The 25,875-nt window shown below is 48.5% G+C and overlaps 2 protein-coding genes and 1 pseudogene across 4 annotated transcripts in view; 1 reads left to right on the top strand and 2 right to left on the bottom strand.

Moving 5' to 3' along the window:
- Piwil4 (piwi like RNA-mediated gene silencing 4) overlaps positions 1–11,536 on the bottom strand; it is a 39,377-nt gene extending 27,841 nt beyond the window's left edge. For 2 of the 3 annotated variants that reach the window (XM_032911147.1, XM_032911146.1), the window contains exons 1-5: positions 11,450–11,536; positions 10,462–10,525; positions 7,693–7,824; positions 4,925–5,139; positions 39–160 (exon numbers count right to left, since the gene is read on the bottom strand). In XM_032911147.1, the coding sequence (XP_032767038.1) occupies positions 39–160; positions 4,925–5,139; positions 7,693–7,824; positions 10,462–10,525; positions 11,450–11,536 (620 nt within the window). Of the gene's footprint in view, positions 1–38; positions 161–4,924; positions 5,140–7,692; positions 7,825–10,461; positions 10,526–11,434 lie in introns of all 3 variants that reach the window. The other variant, XM_032911148.1, reaches the window with a different exon arrangement.
- Positions 6,993–7,616, top strand: LOC116906603 (annotated as a pseudogene).
- Positions 11,537–18,888: 7,352 nt separating the features above from the next.
- Fut4 (fucosyltransferase 4) lies at positions 18,889–22,887 on the bottom strand. Its single transcript, XM_032910466.1, has one exon. The coding sequence runs from the start codon at positions 22,467–22,469 to the stop codon at positions 21,168–21,170; it is 1,302 nt and encodes a 433-aa protein (XP_032766357.1). The 5' UTR covers positions 22,470–22,887; the 3' UTR covers positions 18,889–21,167.
- Between the last annotated feature and the right edge of the window lie 2,988 nt (positions 22,888–25,875).

A 25,875-nucleotide genomic window follows, 5' to 3' on the forward strand; every position in this document is an offset into this window, starting at 1 on the left:
AATAGCCAGGCTGTAGACTGAAAGGTCGAGCTACTTACTTTCTGAAGATGACATTGAAAAACTGAATGCACGTCGGGGAGTTTGGGAACAGCTCACTGGTCAGGGTGAGAGTTATCTTCACAGTCTCCCCTCTTTGGGTTTCACTTGTCAGTTCTGTGACCTGGGAAAGAGGGAGGGAGGAGGCACGGCTTGTCCTCACGTGTGTGGAACACAAACACTATAGAGCGACCACATGCGTGTTAACAACACTGGAGCTGCAGGTGTTAGCGTGTGTAACAGTCCAATCCACATCTGGGGACCAAATTACGTTAAAAGCCAACTAAAGACTTCCCCACAAGAAAGTTCCATGTCTACACGTACAGAAGAGCAGGGCACACATTGCATTAGGAGGAGGAAGCAGACTGTCTGGTCCCCTTCGAGGTCAGGAATTCCTGAGAAATTCCTCCAAAAGCAGGAAAGCTGGGGACAGGAAGTCCTCTATGGAAAAGGGTCAGGCAGGAGGAAGAGGAAGACAAGGGGAAGAGAGAATGTGGGGGCTACGATGGGAAATTTCATTCTTTCACTCAGAGCTTATAAAGGGCTGGCAAAAATCTTCAACTTGTCTGGAAGGAAGCTTTTATAGGCTCTATTTGGGTCATCAACTAAAAAAAACTCTAAGCCACCAAAGGCTGGAGAGATGGCTTGAAGTCATCTTGTTTCTGCAGAGGAGTTTGGTTCTTAGCACACTGGGCTGTCCATAACTGCCTGTAACTCCAGCTCCAGATCTGGTGCCCTCTTCTGAACACAGACACACACACACACACACACACACACACACACAGACACACACACACACACACACACACACACACACAGAGACACACACACACACACACACACACACAGACACACACACAGACACACACAGACACACACACACACACACACAGGACACACACACACACAGAGACACACACAGACACACACACACAGACACACACACACACACACACACACAGACACACACACACAGACACACACACACACACACACACACACACACACACACACACACAGACACACACACACACACACACACAGACACACACACACACACACACACACACACACACACACACAGACACACAGACACACACACAGACACACACACACACACACACACAGACACACAGAGACACACACACAGACACACACACACACAGACACACACACACACAGACACACACACACACACAGACACACACACACACACACACACACACACACAGACACACACAGACACACACACACACACAGACACACACACAGACACACACACAGACACACACACACACACGACACACACAGACACACACACACAGAGACACACACACACACACACACACACAGACACACACACGGACACACACACAGAGACACACACACACAGAGACATACACACACAGACACACACACACAGACACACACACACACACACAGACACACACACACACACACACACACACACACACACACACACACACACACACACACACACACACACACACACACCATATATAATAAAAAAATCTTTAGACAGAAACAAAACACCCTCTAAGCCAGGCAAGGCCCAGTACAGATTTTTTAAATATTCGTAACTCAAGTCAATAAGTATCAGTCAATGACCAGGGGTTTCTCAAAGAGTAACGAAGAGGAGTCAGCTTGTTACCAAGCATCTGCGTCCGTTCTTCTGGTTAACCGTGTCAGTTTTATATCGGGAGCTGGACTGCACAGACGCTAAGAGAAACCCATCCCTCCGCATGGCGTGGGATACTGCATTAAGGAGATTCCTGGCCTCAGATGACTCACACAGAAATGGCAACAGCTACAGAGACCTCACCAAGGTCAAGATAAGCCCTCTATACGCAGAAGCAGGAGGGACATCCTGCTCCCAGTCCCACAGGGACTGCAGACAAAGGATGTGGACAACAATGGCCGTGAGGTAAAGAACTGAAGGGAGCTGGCAACAGGCAGTCTTGGAAACTGTATTTCTCAACAGCTTCCCAACATCAAACATTTCACCCCCTCCCTCCCCCCTCAGCAAACACCAACTGCTCCTGTACTCGAGCCATCTGTTCCTGCACCAGCCCCTCCAGTTCCCAGGCTGCTAACCTCCACGTATGTGCACATCCCGTCCCCTGCCACCTGAGCAAACCCCATGTCTCCATGCACCAACACAGCAATGTCTCTGAGTGATTTCAGCTCTTCAGTCGCTCCATGCTTGGAGAGACTCTCGCAGCTGCCTCTTAGTGTCTACTGTGTGACCGGGAGGAAGCCGCTTCAACACTTGAAGCTTCCTCACCGTCTCTCACATGGCAGCAAATCCAGCCCGCCCACAAAGGTCAAACAAAGAGCAACCCTTCAGATTTTTATTCAAGTTCTTTTGACACGTTGCCCAGGGTACTCCATTAATCTTCCCACCACTTTCAGGATGTGACCCGGAGAGTCCCCTGTGCTGTTTCACTGCTCCAAAAAGAGACAAATTCTTCTTCCTACCTTCAGTGTTCAAAGGCCATTTAAAGTTCTCCCACCTCCAGGCCACTTCTACCCCCTGCTAATTGAACCTCTATGACCAAACATTGCTCGAATATGCCCCTCCCTTGTCACTCGGCCAGGGCCCTGCCCCACTGTGCATCTCTCTGACCCTAAGACACTAATCCCAACTCTCACCAAGTGTCCTCCTTGGAATGCTCTGGCTCTCACTGTGCTCTGACTTTGGAGTAAGACCCTCGAGCATTCCGAGTGACAATAGGGCTAAAACATGTGTTGTCATTGAAGAGGTTGGCAGGGCTCAGGGTGAACAAATGTAGTCATATGTAACAGCCACATTAGGATAGTTTTGTGACACTGATATGAAGACGTGCCAGGCATAAACCTCTACACTTATTCAATAAATGCAGTATAATAAGAATACTGATTCAACACTAATTATTACTAAGGGCTTATGTCACTCTACCTCATACTGTGTTCAACTCTTAACTCTGATGTTAAGCTGGAAACCCTTTAAAGAAAAGCACCCCTGTTGTATCTATCTTTCCTTCCTCCTTGGTGCTAACACCCCACTAAGAATACAGTCAGCTCCTTATATGTGTACAAAGGCTAGATGTTAATGACAGCAGACAGATGGAGTGTGGAAAATACTGGAAGGCCAGGAGGCAGCTGGAAGGCAGTTTACAGAAGTAGGGACAGGAGGGTAATGTAATGCAAAGAGACTCTTCAACTGTAGCATACACTAGAAACGTGGAGACCGGCAGGAGTGCAGGATTATGCCCGAGCCCAGTAAAAGGGGAGCAGGACAATGTTGCCCTTAGGATGCTTATGGTAGCAGTGTCAGGACATCATAGGACACAATCCTCTGTCTGCACCCAGTGTCACTCAGTCTGGGAATGAGGTCCACATCCCTGACAAGCCACATGCTCTGTCTCACAGCCTTGTCACCTGCCTCCTCACTGGACTCTGTTCCCAGCTTGGAAATGTTTGATACATACAACACGCTACTTCTGAACTGAGGCGGGCAGTGCTAACGTGTTCCTGGTATGTACAGATGAGAATTTTTCTAGCGTGGCTAGGAACAACTGAGGTAAACTGAACCATTCCATTGACACACACGTGACCTCCCAGACCACCGAAGCCTCTCAACTACTGCTATGAAAGGGATCTAAGAACAAGATGACCTTAATCGCGATGACATGGAAATACATGACATAAGAATAAGATGTGCCCCGCACTGCCCCTGTGATGCTGGACAAAGGACTTGAAGGGCAATGGAAACGTTTCTAAGTGCACAGATTCCAATGCCCTGAGCCACCCACCACATGTGACCATTTGGTGCCACACATTTCAAGGCCTTCATCTAACAACTTAACCGATGCTATTGGCACTGGAGTGTTGAAAATGCTGGCCTCATTGACTACGCATTCTGACTAGAAGCATCAGAGATCTAATTCTGTGTTCTACTAACTTTAAAACCTGGTTCTTTTTCTCTTAGTAGCTCCAATCTTATTTTAAAACAACATTGAGAGAACCATGCACAGTGATAATCTATCTGGGAACTGATTATGTTGAAAATCTGAAAAGGGGAGGGTAAGGGAAGATTAGACATTTAACTACTTCAACGGTCTCATTTTGCAAAAACTCACAGAGCTGACGTCAGTGACTCCTCTTTCCTATGACTGGGGATATGTTGAAAGAAAGGACGTCCTACATTCAGAAGCTAATGTGCTTATCCGGCCACACAGGCAGCCTGCAGGGGGCACAGCAGTGCGTCAATGCGTGCACAGCTCTAGAGTCATGGAAATAGTGGTTCTGGAGCTCTTACCTGCTTGGAGGTTTCTAAGGACATCGGTCTTAAGAATCTGCAGCTCTTGAAGGATTAGCCTGCTGGAGCATCAGTTTCATCTACAGCACCAATGGCTGAGGACATCTTAGGAAATCTTTTAGCTCTCAAGCAAGTGGGCAGGAAAGAGTAAACCTCCAGGGAAACACTCCCTCAAATTGTCAAGAAAATCAGTGCTCTTCTTTGCAGATATGTAATAAATATATTAATATTATCTCTCTCTCTCTCTCTCTCTCTCTCTCACACACACACATATGGACACACACATATGCACGCACTTACACTCACTCATGCACACGAGCACACACATGCACACACACACATATGGACACACACATATGGACACACACACATATGCACACACTTACACTCACTCATGCACACGAGCACACACATGTACACACACACATATGGACACACACACACATATGCACGCACTTACACTCACTCATGCACATGAGCACACACATGCACACACACACACACACACACACACACACACACACACGTGCACTCGTGCCTGCACTATGAAACATGGACCATACATACTTTGTGGTCCAGCTTTTCTGAGAGGAAAAGGCTGGTGCCGTCGAATGCCTTTGCCTTGTCGGAGAGGATGCTGTGGTTATACAGCAGAGCAGTCCTCAGCCTCCTAGAGGCTAAATCCGGGCTGTATGTGACATGGTACTGGTACAGCTGCCAATCCTGGGGCAAATCTAAATGGAAGAGATTTGTAGCCAGCCGCACAGGTATTCCGCTAGAACCTGGGGAAGAGAAAAGATGTCTTTCACCGGAAGAGCTCACCATGTTAATGCTAATCGTATTTTTAAGCTTTTACGTGGATAGTGGCTGTTATAAAGCAAGGCCTTCTGATCTGTGGTGTGGGATAAATACTTGTACGTTAACCTTGCAACACCACTGGGAGTTACAGTGAGCTCCTGTGCACTGCAGGCATCCGAAATCAGGAATGGTGTGAATTTCCAACCTCCCGAACTCTGGGAGCTGCAGCAAATCAGAACTTCGCCAGGATTTGGAAAATTTTGACAAACTCACACGAGAGGTTAGACCACTGTGTGGGTCCCCCACAAAGGTAGAGAGAGGCTCTGAGAAGAAACGGGAACTCTTGTACAGAAGAGCATGACTCAGGCCTCTACTGCTACAGGCACATGCGACCATCCGTGCTTCCTGGAATTCCCTCCCCTATGCACATTTTTGTTCACAGCATAAAAGTCTGCAGGACAGAGCCAGAACCCCCCTGAGCAGAGCTGGCTGTATGGAGGATGTCACAAGCTCCTCCCGGGACAGATGCTAGGAGGGTACAAATGACTTCTCAGTTTGTGACTTTCCACCATACCTGCACTACCTTGGTTTTTGTTTGCGTGTTTGCTTGTTTTAATGGAGGAACTGGAATTGCAAGCCCCTAAGGTAGAGAGAAATGAATGGTATGTAACCAACTCTTCCCTCAGCCTTGGCCCATGATATAGGTGTCTGGCAGAGGCAAGAGATAATCATATCAATTTTTTTTTTTTTGCTTAAGAAAAATTTTGTTCTCCCAGATTGAGTGAATAGCAACACATTTCTGCTGGTTGTTACATAGACTGAGAGACGTCGGTCTAGACTACCAGAACTAGGAGGGCCTTGGAGATCATCTGTGACAGTGTTTTCCAACTGCAGCGAGCCCCATCAATACTGGGGTTCGGAAGGTATGTAAATCAGTGGGCCTTATTGTGGAGGGGATAAAAAGATGTATTTATTGCCACTTGTGGAAGAGCCCACATACACGTGTGAGCAGGTTCCTATGGAGACGAGAAGGGTGTGTAACCCCTAGGACCTGGAGCTACAGCTGTATTAGGATCTGAACTACACTCCTCCCATAGTGTAGTGTGTGCTCCTAACCACCCAGCCATCTCCCCAGCCCGAGTGTTTCACGAAGCACCCAGAACAGACAATAGACCCAGAGCACCTGCATGCAGTAAGGGTCGCCTGTGTGCAAAGCCGTGGCTTCCGTTGTGCATCTGTTTGCTAAGTAATACCATCTATTTCTACCTTTTCTGTTTTAAAAAAAAAATAAAAACCAAACCAAACAAACAGACATTTCCCATCAGCGAGGAGGGAGCCACAAAGCCTCCTGCAAATCTGAAGAAAACCATAGACCCTACTTCCCAGGAGCCACGTCTGCCCACAACTATGTGTACAATTCCACAGGGAGCCTAGAGCCTGGATGAAGACGTGTTCCCATTGGCTGTGACTCCTTTCTACAGCTAAAATCCCCACAGGCAGATTCCCCACATAGGACAAGGATTGGGAAAGACACTCTGTGTCCGAAAGTGAGAAGAGGGTTATCTTTTCTAAGTAAGGCGTGGTTTTGAGGAAAACAGTTTTGTACTCCTGACAACCAAGCTGACACACTTAGAACGCTTTCAACACAGCAGTTGTTCCGTGTCCATCGGGATGCTTCACAAACTTACCTATTTCAGAACTAGAAATTTCAGTTTCATAGCAAGACTTTGGTGACCTTTGAAAAGTAACAAAGAGAGAGAAGGCGCACTCTTCCTACGGTGGCCGAAAGGAGCAGTGAAATAGGTGTAGGAGAATTTATCATTTTCTCACAGTTGCGATGCCTTTCAAGAGGGAAGGGGATGACTGGAGTCAGCTCAATGTGCTCAAAAAGGAGGAGTCGGGGATTTTCTGGCTAATCCCATCTGCCCCACCAACCAGCACTGGACCCCCTGGCCATGCTGATAGCCCTCCGTGCAGGCAAGAGGCACCTGTCCAGTCTGAAGCCTTTCTATGGCAAAAAGCAGTCAGGCCAGGGAACAGAGCACAGTCCAAGACAGTGGAATGAACTGAAGACAGAAAGCAAAGCTCGAATAATTACCCAGAATGCTCTTCACAGAGCTCCCCACTATAACAGTTGCTGCTTGAGGAAGCACAGACCAGAAGCCCCTGCTCCCTCTGTCCCCAGCTCTCTCTCCTTTGCCACCTCCAGAGGTCGAACTCCAGGGTGCAAAGATCAGTAGGGAAGCTGAGCCCAGGGAGAGATCAGATGCCAAAGGGTCAACAGCTGTCCTGGCCTCTGCACCCATGAGCCTCACAAAATGGCGAGCCTTGACCCATTCATCACCTTGCCCTCCGAAGCTCTGGATGGGTCCCAGATGGACGATGTCGATGGATAAAGGATTGAAACGTTGAGTTTAACTCTGATGAGGAAGAACTCCCTGATCTTCCCATGGACGATTAACCCCTTTCCCCCATTTGTTCTCCAGTGGGTCCTGGGAGCACACTGGGGAAAAAGTAACAAGGATTGGACTGGCTACCTGTTTTAGAATCTTTTACGTGAGTCAACTTCTCCCTGGTACAGACACCCAAATCGACGAAGTCCTGTCTGCCATTGCCTCTTTTTTCCACGAGAGTACGTCCACCATCACCAGAAGAGACGCCAAGCTCATCTGAAACAAGAAGATAACATGGCAAGTCGGACTGCATGCAGCCTCCCCATCAAAACCACACTGAGCGTCAGAGCTCGGGGTTTTCAGTAAGATGTGTCTGAGCTGCCAACATATTCCTGACGGTACCAACACCGGAAACTACAGAAAACGCTGAGAACGTTCAGTTAGAAATAAGACTCGGTGTCAGCTTTTACAATGCTCCCTCCATAGGCCCCAGTACCACCTGCTAAATGTGACCATCCCTCCCTCTCCCTCGGCTCGAGGGTGGCTGCACTCTGACGACTTCCAAGCCAGGGGCAATCCACACCGTCTCCTGCACAGAGTGGCTGAGTCTCTCATGTTTCCCAGGGCAAAGAGAAACTATCCAGGCCTGGACAGCAACAATTATGCTGGATTATTCTTTAAGAAGAAAGAGTCCACTTTGGGGTCTACCATTTACTTCAGGTCACAAAAACCTGAAAGAAATCTGCTTAAATGAGCACAGCTTTGAAATGCCTTCAGCACTGGAACAGTAACTTTAGTGCCTCAAAAATCCAGGATTTTAGGGCAAAACAATGTGCTGACCCTCTGGGTTCACCTGTCCTGTAGTGTGGTCACTGTATGTGCTGTACCCAAATACCCCTTCTTCCTGTTCTAAACTTCCTTCCAGCCCCTACTCCATGGAAGTGGAGTCTCTCAGGCAGACTTAAGAACAAACAAAACAGTTTTTAAAATGCTCTAATTCTTAGAGATTGATTTTAACTGACCATCCATACCTCTCACTGCTCTAGATATTAAGTGATTTTTAGACAGTTTAAGAACGTCAAACTACCAGGGCCAGGGAAACAGCTCAGTGGTTAGCACTTGATGCTGGTGGAGGGGACCGGTCTGATTCCCACATCATGTGGTTCACAACCACTTCAGGGGGACCCACACAGACACACTCAATACACATAAAATCAAATCTTAATTTTTAAAAAGTTCAGACTAGGATGGGTGGTAGTGGCACATGCCTATAGTCCCAGCACTTAGAGGCAGAGACAGGGAATCTCTGAGTTCAAGGCCAGCGTGGACTACAGAGAGAGTTCCAGGACAGTCAGGGGATACACAGAGAAAAAAAAAAACAAACAAACAAAACAAAACAAAAGCAAAAAGTTCAAACTACCATAGAATTGTGGTTCTCAGAAACTAGGAGGATGGAAAGTGGAGTTATTTTTAACAACTAACAAGAGTTTCAGAGACGGATGCCAGCAAAAACTGTACAGTAAGAGTAAGCTTAAAACCCCAGGACTAGGGGGAGATGGCTCAGGGGTTAAGAGCACTGGCTGCTCTTCCAGAGGTCCTGAGTTCAATTCCCAGCAACCACATGTTGGCTCACAACCATCTGTAATGGGATCTGATGCCCTCTTCTAGTGTGTCTGAAGAGAGTGACAGTGTACCCACATACACTAAACAAATACATACAATACAATAAAATACATACTATAAAAACAAAAAGAAACAAAACAGGGCTCTACACTTAAGGGCTAAAAGGGAAACATTCAGATTCTATGTATAGTACCATAATTTACGGAGATCATCAACAACACCAACAACAAAATAAACCAGTCTGTCTCCAAAGAATGGACTGTCTTCATCCTGAGTTTTACTCACTCACTCATGGATGGCAATGTCTGAGTAGCAATGGCAGACAGGCCGGCATGCTGCCTCTCACAGCAGGCTTCTGTGACATGGAGTACATTGTAGTTCAGCTCACCCAGGACAGATGACCACACCAGAGATAAACTCTGTGGGCACCTCAGCGCTTTCAGCTCACCCACTGACCAGAAATCAACGACTTTCCTCCTTGGTCAGAATACAGGGCATGGTAGACATGTTTCATCCAGGGATATGAAATGAACTGTGTTCTCAGATTCACTTGGGAATTGGGGGGAACAGATGTGTCTTATTCGAGCCCCTCAGTCTATGCTACTTCCTCACAGCAGCTCAAGCAGAACCCAGTACACCTGGCGAGGCAACCCAAGCTGTGTGGCCTAGAGTGGGCCAGATTCCTGAGACTGAGCTTGGCTTTCAGGGAGGACTGATGCTATCTATCGCCCAGTGGAAGGGAAAAGGAATGCAGAGGTGCGAACCTGACTCCTCCCATCCTGTAAGATGGGTACTTTGGTGTTCGGGCTCTGTATTTTTGGAATGTGTTCTTCAGTCAGTAAAGTGCTTGTCTAGCATGCGTGAGACCCTGAATCCAATCCTCAGAACCATATAAAATGGGGGGGGGTGGTGTGCACCTGCAATCCTGGTATTGAAGGGCTGGAGAGGGCAGAGGCAGGGGAATCAGAAGTTCAAGGTCATTCCTCGGGGATAGAGTTAAGTATGAGGTTAGCCGGGCTCTGACATTCTCTCTCAAGGTTGGCGGGGTTTCAAAATTATTCGCTGGGCAGAAAGAATCAGACTGGCTTCCCCATCCGAATCCCTGTGTCTGGAGCACCACCAGGATGCCCTGTGAATCCACAGCGATCATGTGAGGAGGATCCCTCAGGGAAAGGGAGCAGAGCAAGCGGTGAGGTCTGGTGTCTCAGGGTCTGATGGGTCCTCCTCTACTCAGGCTGAAGGAGGTCAGGGAGGTGAGGGATGTCAGGGAGGAGACCCAGAGGTACTTACGTGGCTGTGAAATGACGCTTGTCCTACCGCTGGCCTCGTTGTCCCCAGGACTGACAGATGTGACCTACGAAGTATGCAGAAAGTTTGCTAGGATTTAAATAAACTCACAACCCGTGACGTTATCAAAAGGCAAGAGCAGTATCATGTCTCATATGGTAGATTACCATGGTCCAGGGTAGAAAACATTAGCAGCAGACACCCTTGAGGGGCAAGAGGGAGGGTGGCCACTCTCCACAGAAGGCTAAGGAGGAGCGGGGGTGCCCCTTGCCAAGTGCATTTAGCTGAGTCGTGCTAACATCTGACAGTGACCCAGATAGTCGGTCCCTGAGCATAGAGGTGACCCCTGTAAATGAACTGAACTAAAACCAGCTCACGGAACAGAAGCCATTAATATTTCCTTTGCCCAAGAAATCATCGCATCTTGGCCTGTTTAAAAATTTTTTAAAAAGAGCAAAGTCAGGAGAGCTCCACTACTTGATAACAAAGGCAAAATGATCACAAGCCACTCGTGTGGCCTGAGTCTCAAAGGCTCTCCAAACCGTGGATGTGCCGTTGTTCTTCAGTACGGCTTCTGTTCTGGCCTCCCAGCGAACAGACGCACTCCAAGTGTCTGGGTAACCAACAGCAGTTGATCTAAGCCACATCTGAATTTGAGATGATTTCTGATACCATTTACCAGAAGCCAACTGTATCACACCAAAGCAAGTGAGGGTACTTCAGGGTTCTGTCTGTCATCTGTCTGTCTGTCTTCCACTTATTCTTTCTTTTTCTCATTCTTTCCCAAACAATTTACAACTGACTGAATTAAAGCTCAGAAAGTAGAAGGCATACATCTCCTAGCCATGGTGCCTTTTGCACTTCCGGGTCTCAACAACAATATCAGCTTGAAAGAAAAAGATGGGAAGCCCTCGGAGAAGTTAAGAGAGGCATATAGAGGAAACCCTGCCCTGATAGCCTAGGTCACGGAAAGGACAGACAGAACACTCACCATGAGGTCTCTTGGGGCCCGCTCCACTTCCCTGGCACTGTGGCCAGTGGAGATGCCTCGCGCCCTCACACGGGCCCGTCCACTCATGTTCCTGGTTTCCCAGCGGCTTTCCAAGGCTGCTGGACCTCTACAGGAGGATTTCCTCTTCCGCAGAGAGAGGGTGAGGCTGTGACTTGGAGATTGGGAGTATGGTTGAAACAGCAACCCGAGCGTGGGCGGCAGGGCACCGTAGACCCTCGGAATGCGCAGGAGCACGAGGGGCGGGCAAGGCGGGGGTGGGCACCCAGTAGCATTGCAGGGGGAGGGAGATCTCTTTCGCTCCCTCCCTCTCTCCCCCTCCCTCCCCCCTCTCACTGTCTTTCTTTTCTATTCTTTCTGTCTCACTCTCCCCCACACCTTTTTTTCTCTTCCTCTATGCCCCTCCTTAGGTATAAGTACCCGGCTTACAGTCCTTATCCCCCTGCTCCTGATTTTTAGAAATTACCCAATCATAAACGTACATACAGTTACATCACATCCCACTCTGGAAGAGTGAGGGGAAGCTTGTGGGAAGGTCATAAGGGGTGCTCACCTGAGTGTTGTTAGGGTGTACCCTGAAAGGGCGCGAGAGCAGGAAAAGCATGGGAAGTTTGTAGACAAATTTTGGAACGACACCAAGATGGATGCATGAATCTTATAGAAATTAGGTTGGGGGCTTGGTGGATAAGTATATTCTTGTTGCTTTTTCAGAGGACCAAGGTTTAGCTCCCAGCACCCACAGAGTGACTCATAACTATCTGGATCTCCAGCTTCAGAGGACCTGACACCCTTGTCTAGCCTCCTTGGGCTCCTGTGTGTTCCTGGTGCACATACAGACCCACACATAAAAATGCCTTTTAAAAGTGTAATTCAGGCAAAGGGTGTACAGTCTTGAAAACTCGTAATAGAGGAACAGCCAGGGGAGTGAGGGAGAGTGTCAAGGGTGACTACACTGGAGACAAAGCTCTTGTGTCACTATGGACAAGTCACCACAAGTCACCACATGATCTGGCTGCCAGTGAAGTCAGTATATTGTACCAGAGGTCTATGGGTACTGTGTCCAGAGGTCTGCTGTGGGCTTCCTAAATGAGCTGGTTACTCTGGAGCAGTTTTCTCTGATATGAACCCTTGTGTGCTCCAAACACTCAATCAACAGCATTTGGATAACAACACAGGGTAGCGGAAAGGGTATGAAGTATCAGGAGAGGTAACATGTTCCAAACTGCAGACAAACCCTTAGGCTCAGGAAATAAACAACTCAGAAGGTTCACCGAGTCCCTAAAACTGAGCAGATACATTAGGCCTCTCCATTCTCAACCATATAGAAGATGTAAAAGAGATCTGAGAGACACTCTCAGAGATCAACTCCTTAGAAGGGGTTCAAAGCAACTGAAGGGCCCCAACTTGTTGAGCTGCCTCAAGCTGTGCAGTGTGCTTCATGTTTCCAGTCCGCATCAAAGACCCCATAAACAAGCCCACCCATGCTGCAATGGGCTTTGGCAATGCAGATGTCTTTGAGTTATTTCCACTCCTGTAAGTAACCCCAATAAAACTCATTGGTTCACCAAGGTCCGGTGTTGCATTTGCATGAGGAGTGACTAGATGTTTGTTCATGTCCCCCCAGGAACAGTGTCAGAGAGCACTGCATCTGGAATAGCATCCAGCGAAGCTGCTGGTGTGCCAGCCAGTTCATCAGGGAGAAGGGCAACCTGAACCATTTCCTTCCAGCAACAGGAAAGCATCGCCAGGTGTCTAAACAACAAAGAGAAAGGATGTGGACAGTGGGGGTTAAAAGCAACAAGCAGCCAAAAAATAATTCTTCTATTTCTTAAAATATTCACAAGCTGGGACAGTAAAGTCAAGTGATCTGTACTTCAAAGCATAAATGCGACAAACAAGAACTCCCTTAGTACACAGAATATTCCATAAAACTATCTAGATTAGAGCCCAGAGTTTGGAAAATGAGGGTTATTATTTTCTAAGAAAATTCACTCATATATAGGCTTCTTATGTCACAATGAGAGAAGAAAGGAGAGGGGAAGGGAAGAGAGAGGAGGGGAAACAGGAGCAGAGTGGGTAAGGAAGGAGGAGGGGAAGAGAAAGAAGAGAAGAGGAAGGAAGGGAGGAATAAAATGGTAGCATAGACTTGGTGCAAAAAACGCACCTCTCAATCCCAAGGGAGTAAGAACTAGTTTTATTCTGGAACTAAACAATGAGTGATCATGGCCTGAGATCACGGGGTAGGTTACCCCAGGTTCCGGGTTCCAATATGCAAACAGGTTCATTGAGTTAAAGGTAACAGAACAAAGAAAGTTATAAATTACAGCACTTTAAAAACACTTAGGTGGGAGCATTCGGGAGGCAGGTCACTGAAAGGACAAATAGCCAGGCTCTACAACCTAGTCCCAGGAAGTCAGCCATGACGTATTTATACTCATTATCAGTGGTGGGCTACCCAAACCCAGCCTGACTCTAGGAGGGCGATCACATGGCTGTGGATACCAGGAGACCAGGACCAATGGTTGTCTTTCACTGAAGGAGAATGCTTAGAGGCAGTGTGAGCTTAAAATAATCCTGTTTGAACCAGGAGCTTTGCAAATAACAAGTCTCAGTCAGCTACAACCTCTGGCCTAGAGCATTTGTTCAGGAACCGGATCTGTGTTCCTCCCCGAGAAAGCTTGACAAACCGTAAGGGCTTCTAGCATTATCTTGAGGCGTTATTATTTGATCACCAAGATAAAGGGCAGATGTGGGAGGGTTCTAGAATGTTGGCTTAACCTCGGGGGAACCAGAAAAATTGGAGGGTGTGGACAGGTGTGCCTGGTTGCTAGGAGAGCAAATTCCTCTATGGGGATTAGTCGGTTTGAAGGTGCTACTTGAGCACAGCTCTCGTTTTAACTGTAGTGTTAGTGACAACTATCAGGTAGACAACGTACTGAGGCCAGCGGCTGAAGTACTGGCATTTTTCTGTATAACATTAAAGGAACTTAGCTTGTGATGGTGGGGTATGAGGGAGGACACCTCCCTGATTTGTGGGCTTTGGTGCTTCCAGAGCTCCCATGGAGTCTTCAGACTGTGGTTTCACACATGCTATGATAGCTCTTCCTGTAACAGACATGTGTTGTGGCAATAGCATGTGTTGGAGTTGTTTGTTGTTGACACAAAAGCCACAGATCTCATTTTAAAGAGAAATAAGAGTTTACTCTGGAGCCATTTTTGAGTGACCACTGTCTAGGAACACAGACTTAGGTTACCTAAAATCCAGGTTCCAACGTGGAAGCAATTTCACAGAGGTTTTATAGTTGTAAAGTTATAACTCAAGGCTAGTTTAAAATGCATCGGTGTGTACATCAGTGAGGCAGGTAGACCAAGGTGGGGGACGCTCAAGATGTTACCTGATGACGCTGTTCGTTTTTGGATTGGTAGAAGCTAGTTTCCTGCCGATCAATAGATTTTAAAAGGTTTTTATCTATCGTCACAGACATCGGTTCTGACACAGAGGGCAAGGCATGGCTGCTCTGGAGGGGTAGAACCTAGCACAAGGGAAGATAATTAGTGTCTGGACCTGCGACTTTCCAGTACTGAAATTCTAACCAGGCAGTCGTCTGCAGATTCCTCTCAGGGGTTTTCATGCACATCCAGATGTGGCTGCTCCTCCTGAGTTTTCGTTCCTACCCACTTCCTCGATGAGAACATCTGGATGCCGTGTCCATCCCTTCGTTTTCTTTCCACCTCCCACTCTGAGTGCAGAGCTTGGGCACGGGAGCGACTCCAGACACACTTGTTAATTACTAAGGCCCCTCCTCCCTCCTCTGCAAAGATCTTTCACCGATGCTTAGCGTGCGGTCTAACGGGACATTCTCTTTACTACAGTATCAGATGAGACTCGGAAATTTAAAATTGCTTTCGTTCATTCATTTATTGTGTAAGTATGTATACACGTGTGGGCATGCGCGTGCCATACACACGGTGGCAGTCAGGGGACAATTTTAGGGAGCCCGTTTGCTCCTTGAACATGTGGGTTTGGGGATCAAACTCTGTTCATCAGGCTTCCTCCACTGAGCCATCTCAGTGGCCCAAGGCACCGTAATTAAAAAACAAAACAAAACAAAAAAACAAAACAAAACAAAACTAAAGATTCCAAAATCAATGTCATAAAAATCCAATTCTTTAAATCTCACTTGAAGTCGTTTCGCAGGGCTTCGCAGGCAATAAAGATGTGTTTGACATTCCACACACCACGCTACTTCCCTTAAGAAGAATGTTGGCGATTGTTTCCAAAATCAATTTCTTACAAAAGGATGTTGAGGGCCAATGACGTATTCTAACTGGAATTAACGTGAGATTTTTTTTTCCCCCTCAGATCAAAAAAGTTGCATTCATAAGCATTCAAGAGCCTGCTATAATGAATCTGGGTTTGATGTTAATTCCTTGTTCAGTAAGTTCCTGCCTTGGTTTCACTCACATCCCCTCGGCCCACAGAGGCTGTTTCAAGCTGCACAAAGGACGCTTCTCAGCCAAAGGGCATGGCGGAGAGTGCTCTTCAAACTGGCCCTCATCTGGTGCACACACCCCACTTTCTTCTACTTCTCTCCTGCTCTCACCCCTCCTGCCTCGGGCTCAGCTTCTGGGGTCTCTTGGTTCCCACTGACTCCATGCCTATCCCCCTCCTCACTCTCCAGCCAACGTCACACTTTAACCCATGTGTTGTTCAGTTATCCCCCCCCCCCGGGCAGTCCTGCTCCCGTTAAGTGGCCACAGTAACATTTCCTTTGGTACTTAAGTGAGTATGCCACTGTGTGCGTGTGTGTGTGTGGTGTGTGTGTGTGTGTGTGTGTGTGTGTGTGTGTGTGTGGTGTGTGTGTGTGTGTGTGTGTGTGTGTGTGTGTGGTGTGTGTGTGTGTGTGTGTGTGTGGTGTGTGTGTGTGTGGTGTGTGTGTGTGTGTGTGTGTGTGTGTGGGGTGTGTGTGTGTGTGTGTGGTGTGTGTGTGTGGTGTGTGTGTGGTGTGTGTGTTGTGTGTGTGTGGTGTGTGTGGTGTGTGTGTGTGTGTGTGTGTGTGTGTGTGTGTGTGTGTGTGTGTGGTGTGTGTGTGTGTGTGTGTGTGTGTGTGTGTGTGGTGTGTGTGTGTGTGTGTGTGTGTGTGTGTGTGTGTGTGTGTGTGTGTGTGTGGTGTGTGTGTGTGTGGTGTGTGTGTGTGTGTGTGTGTGTGTGTGTGTGTGTGTGCATGTGTGTGTGTGTGTGTTTGTGTGGTGTGTGTGTGTGTGGTGTTCGTGTGTGTGTGTGTGTGGTGTGTGTGTGTATGCATGTGTGTGTGTGTGTGTGTGTGTGTTGGAGAGGACAGAAGAGACTTCCCAGTGTTCGTTCCAACCTCACACTTTCCTCTCTCGGCGAACCTTGTGCCCTCTAAAAAGAATAATAAAGAATAAAGCCCACCTTTTCTGTTCTCAGTCCACCCCTCGGCCATTAGGTTTGCAGTCCCTGTTCTACCCAAAATGGACATTACTTATGGTGGTGGGCAGAGCTAGTAACTATTGAGAACACAGGAGCATGTGGGGACAAACCTGGTAGGAACCCGTGTGTGCCCTTGCAAACAAGTCACTGTAAAAGGAGAAAGGAAGTAACAGAGAGGGGCCAGCTGCGTTGGGCCTGTCTGGTGCAGCTCCACACGGGCAAATCAGTGCCAAACAGGCCACTCGCAGACTCCACCGCAGCAACACGAGGATGCCTGCGGGTCAGAGAGCATTTCTTAGTGCTTATAAACGTGGAGCTGTTTTCTATCTGACCACTTCAATCATTTGTCAAAACAACCTGTTCATTTACAGAAAGACTGGATTTGTTAAGAGACCACGTAGCATAAAGGCCCCTGAGACACAGGCAAAAGTGACCTAAATGTATACCTTGCCCAACTCTACACCAAGTACTTGGCTCCTCCCCTTGGCGTCTGAGAAGTGTAATGTACACACGCATACACACACATTGGAGCTCAATCCCATAGCCTCTCTCCCCTCCCCCACTCCATCCTCTGGTTTGCTGCCACTTTCCTGCTCCTGGTGTGAAGCCACCAGAGAGTAATTACCTCTCTAAGCTCTAGGGAGCCAATTAACAGAATGAGAGAGAGAGAGAGAGAGACAGAGAGAGAGAGAGAGAGAGAGAGAGAGAGAGAGAGAGAGACAGAGACAGAGACAGAGACAGAGACAGAGAGACAGAGAGAGACAGAGGGGGGAGAGAGAGACAGAGAGACAAAGACACAGACAGACAGACAGACAGACAATCCAGAAGGTCCCTAGAGCTTTTGATCAGACCCCTCATTCTGCAGTTTAGGTGGCAGTGCTCAAGGGGTGTGACACACACAACACACAAGGCACATTACTGTCACTTTAGGTAAGTCCTTCAGAGGGTCTGAACCTGGGCCTCTTCCTCTGTGGGCCACCCCAGTGCTTGTAATCTCAGCAGTTTCTAGGCACATCCTCAGGGCCAGGGAGGACTCCTTGGGGGTCTTAGCTCACCCCTCTGTACCTCCATACATGGTTAGCTTGCATTAGAGATGAGACTACCAAAACACAGAAAGCTTCTTCAATCATTTGCCCACGAGCAGCAACTAGGGAATGTTGCAAAGCTAGGAACCCAGCAATTTCCACCCCCAGAATTCTTAAATCCTAATTATTAAATCCCTTTTAAACGATGCCCGTCGTGTTATACTTCTTTAAAACAGTTAAGTTTCCTGACTGTCTTGCATCGTCTGTAAACACTTAGAGCTGAGTTGGTGAACTCTGTCTGACTCTAGGGCTAGTGTCCCTGCTGGTCTGCGTCCTCTGGGCTGGCTGCTCCTGCTTGCCCACAGCAGAGTGGAGTTCAGGCCACAGAGCGTCCAGTCTGCAAAGCTTGGAATAGTCACTCTGGCCCTGGGCAGAAATGTGTTCTAAACTGCTCTAGGGCCTTCAGGGATTTGAGTCTGCAAGGCATGGACCTTACAATGGACAGAAATCCTGGGCACACACATCATACTCTGGGATGGTTTCCTCGGGCACTCACGCCATACAACGGAAGCTACAACTCAAGAACTTACATAACTTGCCAAGGGTGGCCAAGCCACTGTCTCGGGTTCTGGCTCCCAACGGCAAGCGCCTTCCTGAATGCACCCTGGCACCCTAGCTGTCTTCCTCTAACTGTCAGGGAAGGACTTGGGAACACAAAAGAATCTACCTACTGCCAGCAAGTTCTTCTGGCTTCTGAGAATATCCTTCCAGATGTGCTCACGGAATGAGGGTCATCCAGGGGTAAAAAGGTTACATTTGTGTTCAACTTGAAAGGAACGTTTATGCCTTGAACAAAGCCATGGCAGTCACAGAAAATGCGTTCTGAAATACACAGCAGATTCAAAAGCACTCTTCCTCGTAATAAGCATCCCATAAACCCAGGCTAGTTTTACATGGATTTAATGCAGAAGACATAGGTGAAACAATCCAAACGATTTTAATTACGTAGCTTTATCAAAACATACATACTTCTGGTCTGAAAATACAAGCTTCATAGAAATTGTCTGATCCTGAGATATGGCTCAGTTTTAAGGATTTATTTGAAATACACAATACATGACTGACTTTCCTTTCTTTTTAGATTTTTTTTCTGTAATAGATCTTGACATTTAATTTCGGATGTAAAATGCATATGAGAGTACAGAAAATCCCTGCAAAGAAAAGTAGCTCATGGCTACACATATCCCGCCAACTGCCCGCCAAGCACGAGGCGGCATCTCTTACTTCACACAGTAGAGCCTCAGGCGCCCTCCCCCCACACTTCACAGAAGAGGAATTTTGTGCTCAGGCTCATTCCTCATCCCAGTGCTCCAGGCTGGAAGGCAAAGCTAACCCAGGTTACCAAATCCCAATGTCCACTGTAGATTACAACACTGAGACCCCTGGCCAACATTCCATTGATATTTGTCTTAAAAACGGAATTTTCAAGCTGGGCATCGTGGCACACACCTTTAATCCCTGCCCTAGGAAGCCAGAGGCAGGCGGATCCTCTGGAGTTCAAGGCCAGCCTGGTCTACAAAGAGAGTTCCAGAACTATTACAGAGAAACCCTGTCTGAAAACCAAAGTAAGCAAACAAACGCTCCCCCACCCCCAGAACTTTTGTTTTCTTTTAATTCCTCAACTGTGGCTCTGCCCACACCTTAACACTTTAATGAGGCAATGTTATTCACAGCTTTTAATTACTCCTTTTTATGGAAGATGGGGACTAGAAGCACCTGGGCCTAAGTAGTCTTGCAAGCTTCTGTGTAATGAAGGCTCTTAGATATAAACCTGATATAAGATTCAAATAACTGTCCTGACCCAAAAGGGGTAGAACTTGGTATACAGCACGTTGATCTGAGGGTCCTAGTTTAATAACTCGAGGCCTCTAGTGAACCAGCTGATTCATGAACAATACTTTGTGTAACCAAAATCCCTATTCCCCTGCGGCAGTAGTAGAGTGTAGGAGCCCCAAAGAGGAGGCAATTCCTCACACCTTGCTGTACCTTCCTTCCCCTGGGAGCTCAAGCCCAGTATTTGGCACAAGCAGGCATGCCCTGACATCTGTCGAATGTGGAAAATCAATGACTGTTTTGAAGATTAGTCCCACAGCGCAGGGTCCAAGGCACTGGAGTGAATGAGTGTACCTAGGAGCAGAGCAAGGGAAGGACAAAGGACAGAAACTAACTGTAAGCACAGGTCAGTTCCATTGAACAGAAGCTGGACAGAAACCAAACAACGGTACACAGACACCACAAGCGTGTTCCTTCTGCACATACCCATAGTTCACCGGAATCTTTTAGTGTTCTCTCTGCACAGCACTGCCAACCCTGCTGAAGGACTAACGAAATGTTCCTGTTTAAATTTCAGGTCCATCAGAGACACAGAATAAACAAATTTGTGCACAAGAGGTCACCATTTATGTCTCTTCCATTTGTAAACACTGGCTGGGAAAAGAGAGACGATTGCTTGTGGTTCTTTCACATCTGTAATTTTAACGTTTTCCTGATCCAGGTTATGGGACTATAAAGGCAAGAAATAATTCACATTGCAAAGGGATTTTTCATTGATTTCTATGAGATACTCTCACTCCCTTAGGTCCCTGAATTTAGGGTGTCACTTAAATGCAGCTTCTCGGGAGTAGGGTTCTAGTGTGAGGTGAGGTGTCCCATGAATTCATCTGACTTTCCCTTTTCGCCTCTCGTTTCTATTCCTGGGAACACAGCGGCTGGTGAAGGAACTCAATGGTTTCTTATCTTTTCCAGGTTCAGAGGGTTTGAGGACTCCAACCACCAAAGAAAACCCCACCCGAGGGGACAAGCCTTCCACTATCTCACACCCACTGGCTTTCAAAAACCTGTGGTCTGCTCCTCATTGGTCCAAGCAATCATGGAGCAGAGAACAAATCCATCTAAAATTCAGAGGCCACATAGGCCGTGGAAAGGCCGATGGCCAAAGAAAGGCCACCTTTTCACATGGGTGACTCCTTCTTCACCCAGGACACCATAGCCCTTTAACAAAGAGCCAGCCCACCTCTCTGTAAAAAAGCCATGAGGGCCTGGCAATTTCCCCCATCCTTGTGCTAAATAATATTAACTGGTAACTCATCTTCTTCCCATAAAGCAAAATTGGGTATTTAGAAAAACAGTCAAGGAGATGTCATCAATTCACAGCAGAATGGCCTCATGGCTGGAACCAGTCTGCCAAGTTGTGGATACTCTTGGGCTGGTCCCCAGAGATCTGGACGGCCCTGCATGTCTGGCACCACGGCTCGTCCCAGAAAGAAGTGATGTGCACCGCATAGCTCCGACGCCAGTGGAAGTAGCGGCGATAGACAGCCACGTTTCGGTCGAGAAAGAGCAGGTAGGCAGCCAGGGAGGCAGCACTAGGGAAATCATCCACATGGATGAAGGAACCACGAGGCACGAAGCGCTCATAGTTGGCACGATCGGGACCAAGCACCACTGGCACGGCCCCAGCCAGGAAGGCATTCCGCCACAGCTTCTCAGTGATGTAATCCACGTGCTGTGAGTTCTCAAACGCCAGGTAAAACTTGTAGCGGGCCACCGTGTGCAGCAACCCGACGGCTGGCACTGGTTGTCCGGGTCCCGCCCGGCCAAACACGTCCACAGACACGTGCCGCCTCAGCTGGTGGTAGTAACGGACCCGTGCCTGGCGCTCGTTCCAGTGGCTCACAACCCAGGCCACCAGTCCCCGCTTGCGGGCCAGCGGGGGGCCCAGACCTGACGGCTGTTCGGCTGGATGGCTCCTGGGATAGAGGAAGCCATAGGGCACGAAGATATCCGAATCGGTCCGGTAGGATAGTGTCCAATTGAAGAGGTCCTTAGCCAAGCCCCGCAGCCCTGGAGTGTGGGAGGGTGATTCGAAGTTCATCCACACCCACCGCTGACCCGGGGGACGAGAGCCTGTGGTCTCCAGGGCTTCTCTAGCTAGCATCACCGCTCCCTCCTGGTCGTCGAACACGCGTAGCTCCAGAGCCTCATCCGTGCGTTCTTGGGCGCCCCAGGGCGGGGGCCAGTCGGGGGGTCCCTTCACCAGGTCGCGGTGGTGGAACAGCACTGCTTGAGCCTCCCCGTAGGCCGCGCGGTCGGTGAGCAAGCGGCAGCCGCTGATGTTGAAGCGCAGGCTGCAATCGGGGGGAGGCTTGGAGTGGCCGCCGCGCCCCCCAAAGGGTTCCCACCAGAGCAGCACACTCACCGGGCGTTGCGGGGCTGGGGACGCCCAGGGCAGCGGCGGCAGCTGTCCCCAACAGAGGCAGGCAGTCAACGCGGTACATAGTAGTCCCGCTGCTGCCAGCGCAGAGGAGGTCCGGGGTAATCCCCAGCCTCCGCGCCGTGCGCGTCGCCGGGTCCCTGGGGTCCCCATGCAGCGCCCACGAGTGGTCGCCGCGGCTCGCCACGCGTCCACGGGCCGTGAGGGGCGGCACCGGCTCTCATGCTGTAGCTTTCGCCCGGCCGGGGCCATAGAGGGGGCGGGCGGAGCATCGGCGGTGCCTCGCCCCTCCCAAGTCCAGGACGAGGTGAACCGGGCCGGTGGCCCTGGCGCGGCGCCACGCTGGCCCTCCCAGACACTGCTCTCCAAGCCCTGCGGGCCCGGCCTGGGGCGTTTCCTGCTGCGCCTGCGCTGGTTCCCCTGCCCAGCCAAGGATCCTGGGCTCCGAAACTGCGCCCGGATGGCGCCTCACCGGGGGTCGTGGCCTCTTGATGCGTTCGCTGGTCCCGCGACTAGGTGACCTGAGTCCTCGCCTTGCAGAGAGAGTCTTGCACTGGAGACCTCCACCTCGAAGGGGTGGCGGAGTAGGGGTGCGATCCCACTGCAGAACTTAGAGCAGAGTCAGCTTCCTTCCGTATTTCACTATGCCTGGCCAAGGACGCCCAGGGGAGGGAGGGAGGGAGGGAGCGAGGAAGGGAGGGGAGCGAAGGAGGGAGGACGCAAGCCCATGAACAGCTGGAGTGTAGTTGGGACCAAACAGGCCAGCTGTGGAGTCAGGCACCGGCCAGGGCAGTGTTAAGTGGTCCTAAGAACATTCCAAAAGGTTCTAGTGGGCCCAGGACAGGACAGAAGGCAAATGTGTTCTTTGGGTTATGGAAGCATTCTTTACTTGACTCTCCACCAAGAGAGAGAGAGAAGGTGGGAAGGAGGGAGGGAGGGAGGGAGGGAGGAGAAGGAGGAAGAGGAGGAGGAGGAAGAGGAGGAAGAGGAAGAAGAGGGGGAGGAAGAGAGGAGGAAGAGGGGGAGGAGCAGGAGGTGGAGGATGAGGAGGAAGAGACACAGAGAAGCAGAGAGACACACACAGAGAAAGACAGAGAAGAGAACACACACACACAGACACACACAGAGAGGGGGGAGAAGAAAAGAGAGACAGAGTGAGAGAGGAGAGAGAGAGAAAGAGAGAGGTTTTAAAATTTATTTCACTGAAATAAACTTTACACATGATTTTACCCAATAAGACAATCTAAATCATTTGCTCTAGTCCTCCACATCATGTATTTACAGGCTTTTAAATTTTAGATTTCTTGTACTTTACGTATATGGCTGTTTCCCTGTGTGAGTACTGCATGCATGCTGGTACCTTGCAGGTCAGAAGAGGCCATCGGACCCCCATGATTGTGAGCCACTGAGTGAGTACGAAAACGGAACCTAGGTCTTCTCTGAGAGCCACAAGTGCTCTTAGGCAGTGGGCTATCCATTTTTCTAGCCCCAGATAGCTGATTTCTGAACATGAATATTGAGTAAGGATGACATCTAAGGACTTTTAAATGTAAACCAGAAAGGTCACACACAGGCACAAGGAGCCTACTGCCACGGGGATATACATCCTCAGTTCAATTAGTTCTAACCTTAAATGCACTCTGATTTTCATTAAGTAATTTGATGCCTACTAACGTGAGTGCGGCTGAATGCCTTTTATATAATCCCGAGTTACATAACTTCTAACGTGAGTCTGATGAAAACCGGATGCACTAATAGGAATGAGGGTACCTGCCCCCTCACGATTGCTAACAGCATTCCTTGTACTACAGGGCTGAGAATGCAGAAACCAATGGATGATCCTTGTGTCTCATTCTGCTTTTTGCTGAGTAGTTGAGGATCACTATTTTTCTTTCTTTCCTTCTTTCTTCCTTTCTCTCTCTCTTTCTTTCTTTCTTTCTTTTTTTCCGGAGCTGGGGACCGAACCCAGGGCCTTGCGCTTGCTAGGCAAGCGCTCTACCACTGAGCTAAATCCCCAATCCAAGGATCACTATTTTTAAGCACTTAAATAATGTCTGACTCCAGGAAGGTTATACGGAAGACTTGGGACTATAAAATGATGAATCAGATACCTTCGTGCCCAAGTAAAGGCTGTGTCAATTCTTTACATTTGTCCCAGAGACAAACCAGGCATCCACGTCTGTAGTCATTTGGGAAGGTTTGGCCCAGAGCTAGATGATCACTTCCTGGGCTAGACACTCTCTTATTAAGTTACTCAGATGTTATTAGGTGGAAATCTAAAGCGGGGGGAGCTGATTGAAAGTGAGGAGGCAGTTTTGAAAACAGTTGTAGATTCCTACTGTGCAGCCAAAGGTTCCCAGCCTACAGTTGGTATCCAGATATGAGATATTAGGGAGAACCTGCCAGGCCCCTCTTACCCTCAGCACACAAAATACACCTGGATTTGCCTCTCTGGCGCATTTTCATTGGTTCATTCTAACTCTTAAAAATGTTTATTACATTTTTGTTCGTTTACTTTGTGTGTGTATGGGGGAAGGGATGCTCGAGTACCATGGCGTGTGGTGGCGATCAGAGGACAGCTTGTAGAAATGTCGCCTTCCGCCATGGGGGTCCTGGGAGATCAAGAGTAGGATTGAAGAAGCTCTGTGTTTTCTGGTCACACAACACGTCTACTCAGTGTTCAAGTGGGGACTCCTTGAAGAGCTACACACACTCTGTTTAGACTCCTCTGTCCAGTAGTTTTCTCTTCCCGACATTTTACAGTGTCTCGAGGGTGTTGCTTTTTAATTGAAAAAGAAGTGAAATGAAAAATGAATTTCAAAAAATTTTGTTTGAAAACGGAAGTTTCAGTATTTCCCCACTGTTTTTGTTTGAGTCTTGCCAAGTAGCCCAGGCTGCCCTTGAACTGACTGTGTAGCTGGATGCTGACCTTGACTTTGTGATCTCCTGACTTCACTTCCTAAATCCTGGGATTAGAGGCATGCACCACTAGTCGTTGTCGCTCAATTTGGAGTTTTATTAACGTAAGAACTAACAGGCACAAACGTCGTGTTTCAATCAAACGGAGTGCAGTGGCCTTCCCTTGTATACAACAGACAGTTGAGAGGGAAGGGGTCACTGACGGCTGGGGGAGAGGCCTCTGGAATGATAAGGAAAAGCTAACAAGGAGGGAAGAAGAAGCTAATATGTCTGTCCAGGTGTTTATCCGGCCTGGAGGCAAGAAAGTGACACCATTAGAGTCATATTTAAAAAAAGCGTATTTGTCATGGAAGTCTAGTCACCGTCTTACAGCTGAGCGTGTGTGCGTGTTGCTTAGATAAATGTAATCACTGCGAGCATCTATCCGATCTGGGGTTTTGTTTTTATTTTGAAATGGGAGCTTTTGTTTACGAGTTCATTAAAAACAAAAGACTGTTTCTGGGGGAAAAAAGAGTCAATTTGAAAATGAACTTTTGTCATAAGTGGGGTGAATGTATGGACTTAGGCCCCTGAAAAGCTGGCCTGCTCCCGAGTGAAGGCTTTAGTGAACAGATGTGTTAGCTAAGGGAACACGGCGTTTGCTCCAGACATTCTTTCATAATGTCCTAGAAAGGATGAGCTGGGTGAAGCTGGAGTAGAGAGGAGCAGGCAGGCCTGGGGTGAGCCAGGCCACACCTCT

This window comes from Rattus rattus, chromosome 8, assembly GCF_011064425.1.
Source record: "Rattus rattus isolate New Zealand chromosome 8, Rrattus_CSIRO_v1, whole genome shotgun sequence".
NCBI classification, from domain to species: domain Eukaryota; kingdom Metazoa; phylum Chordata; class Mammalia; order Rodentia; family Muridae; genus Rattus; species Rattus rattus.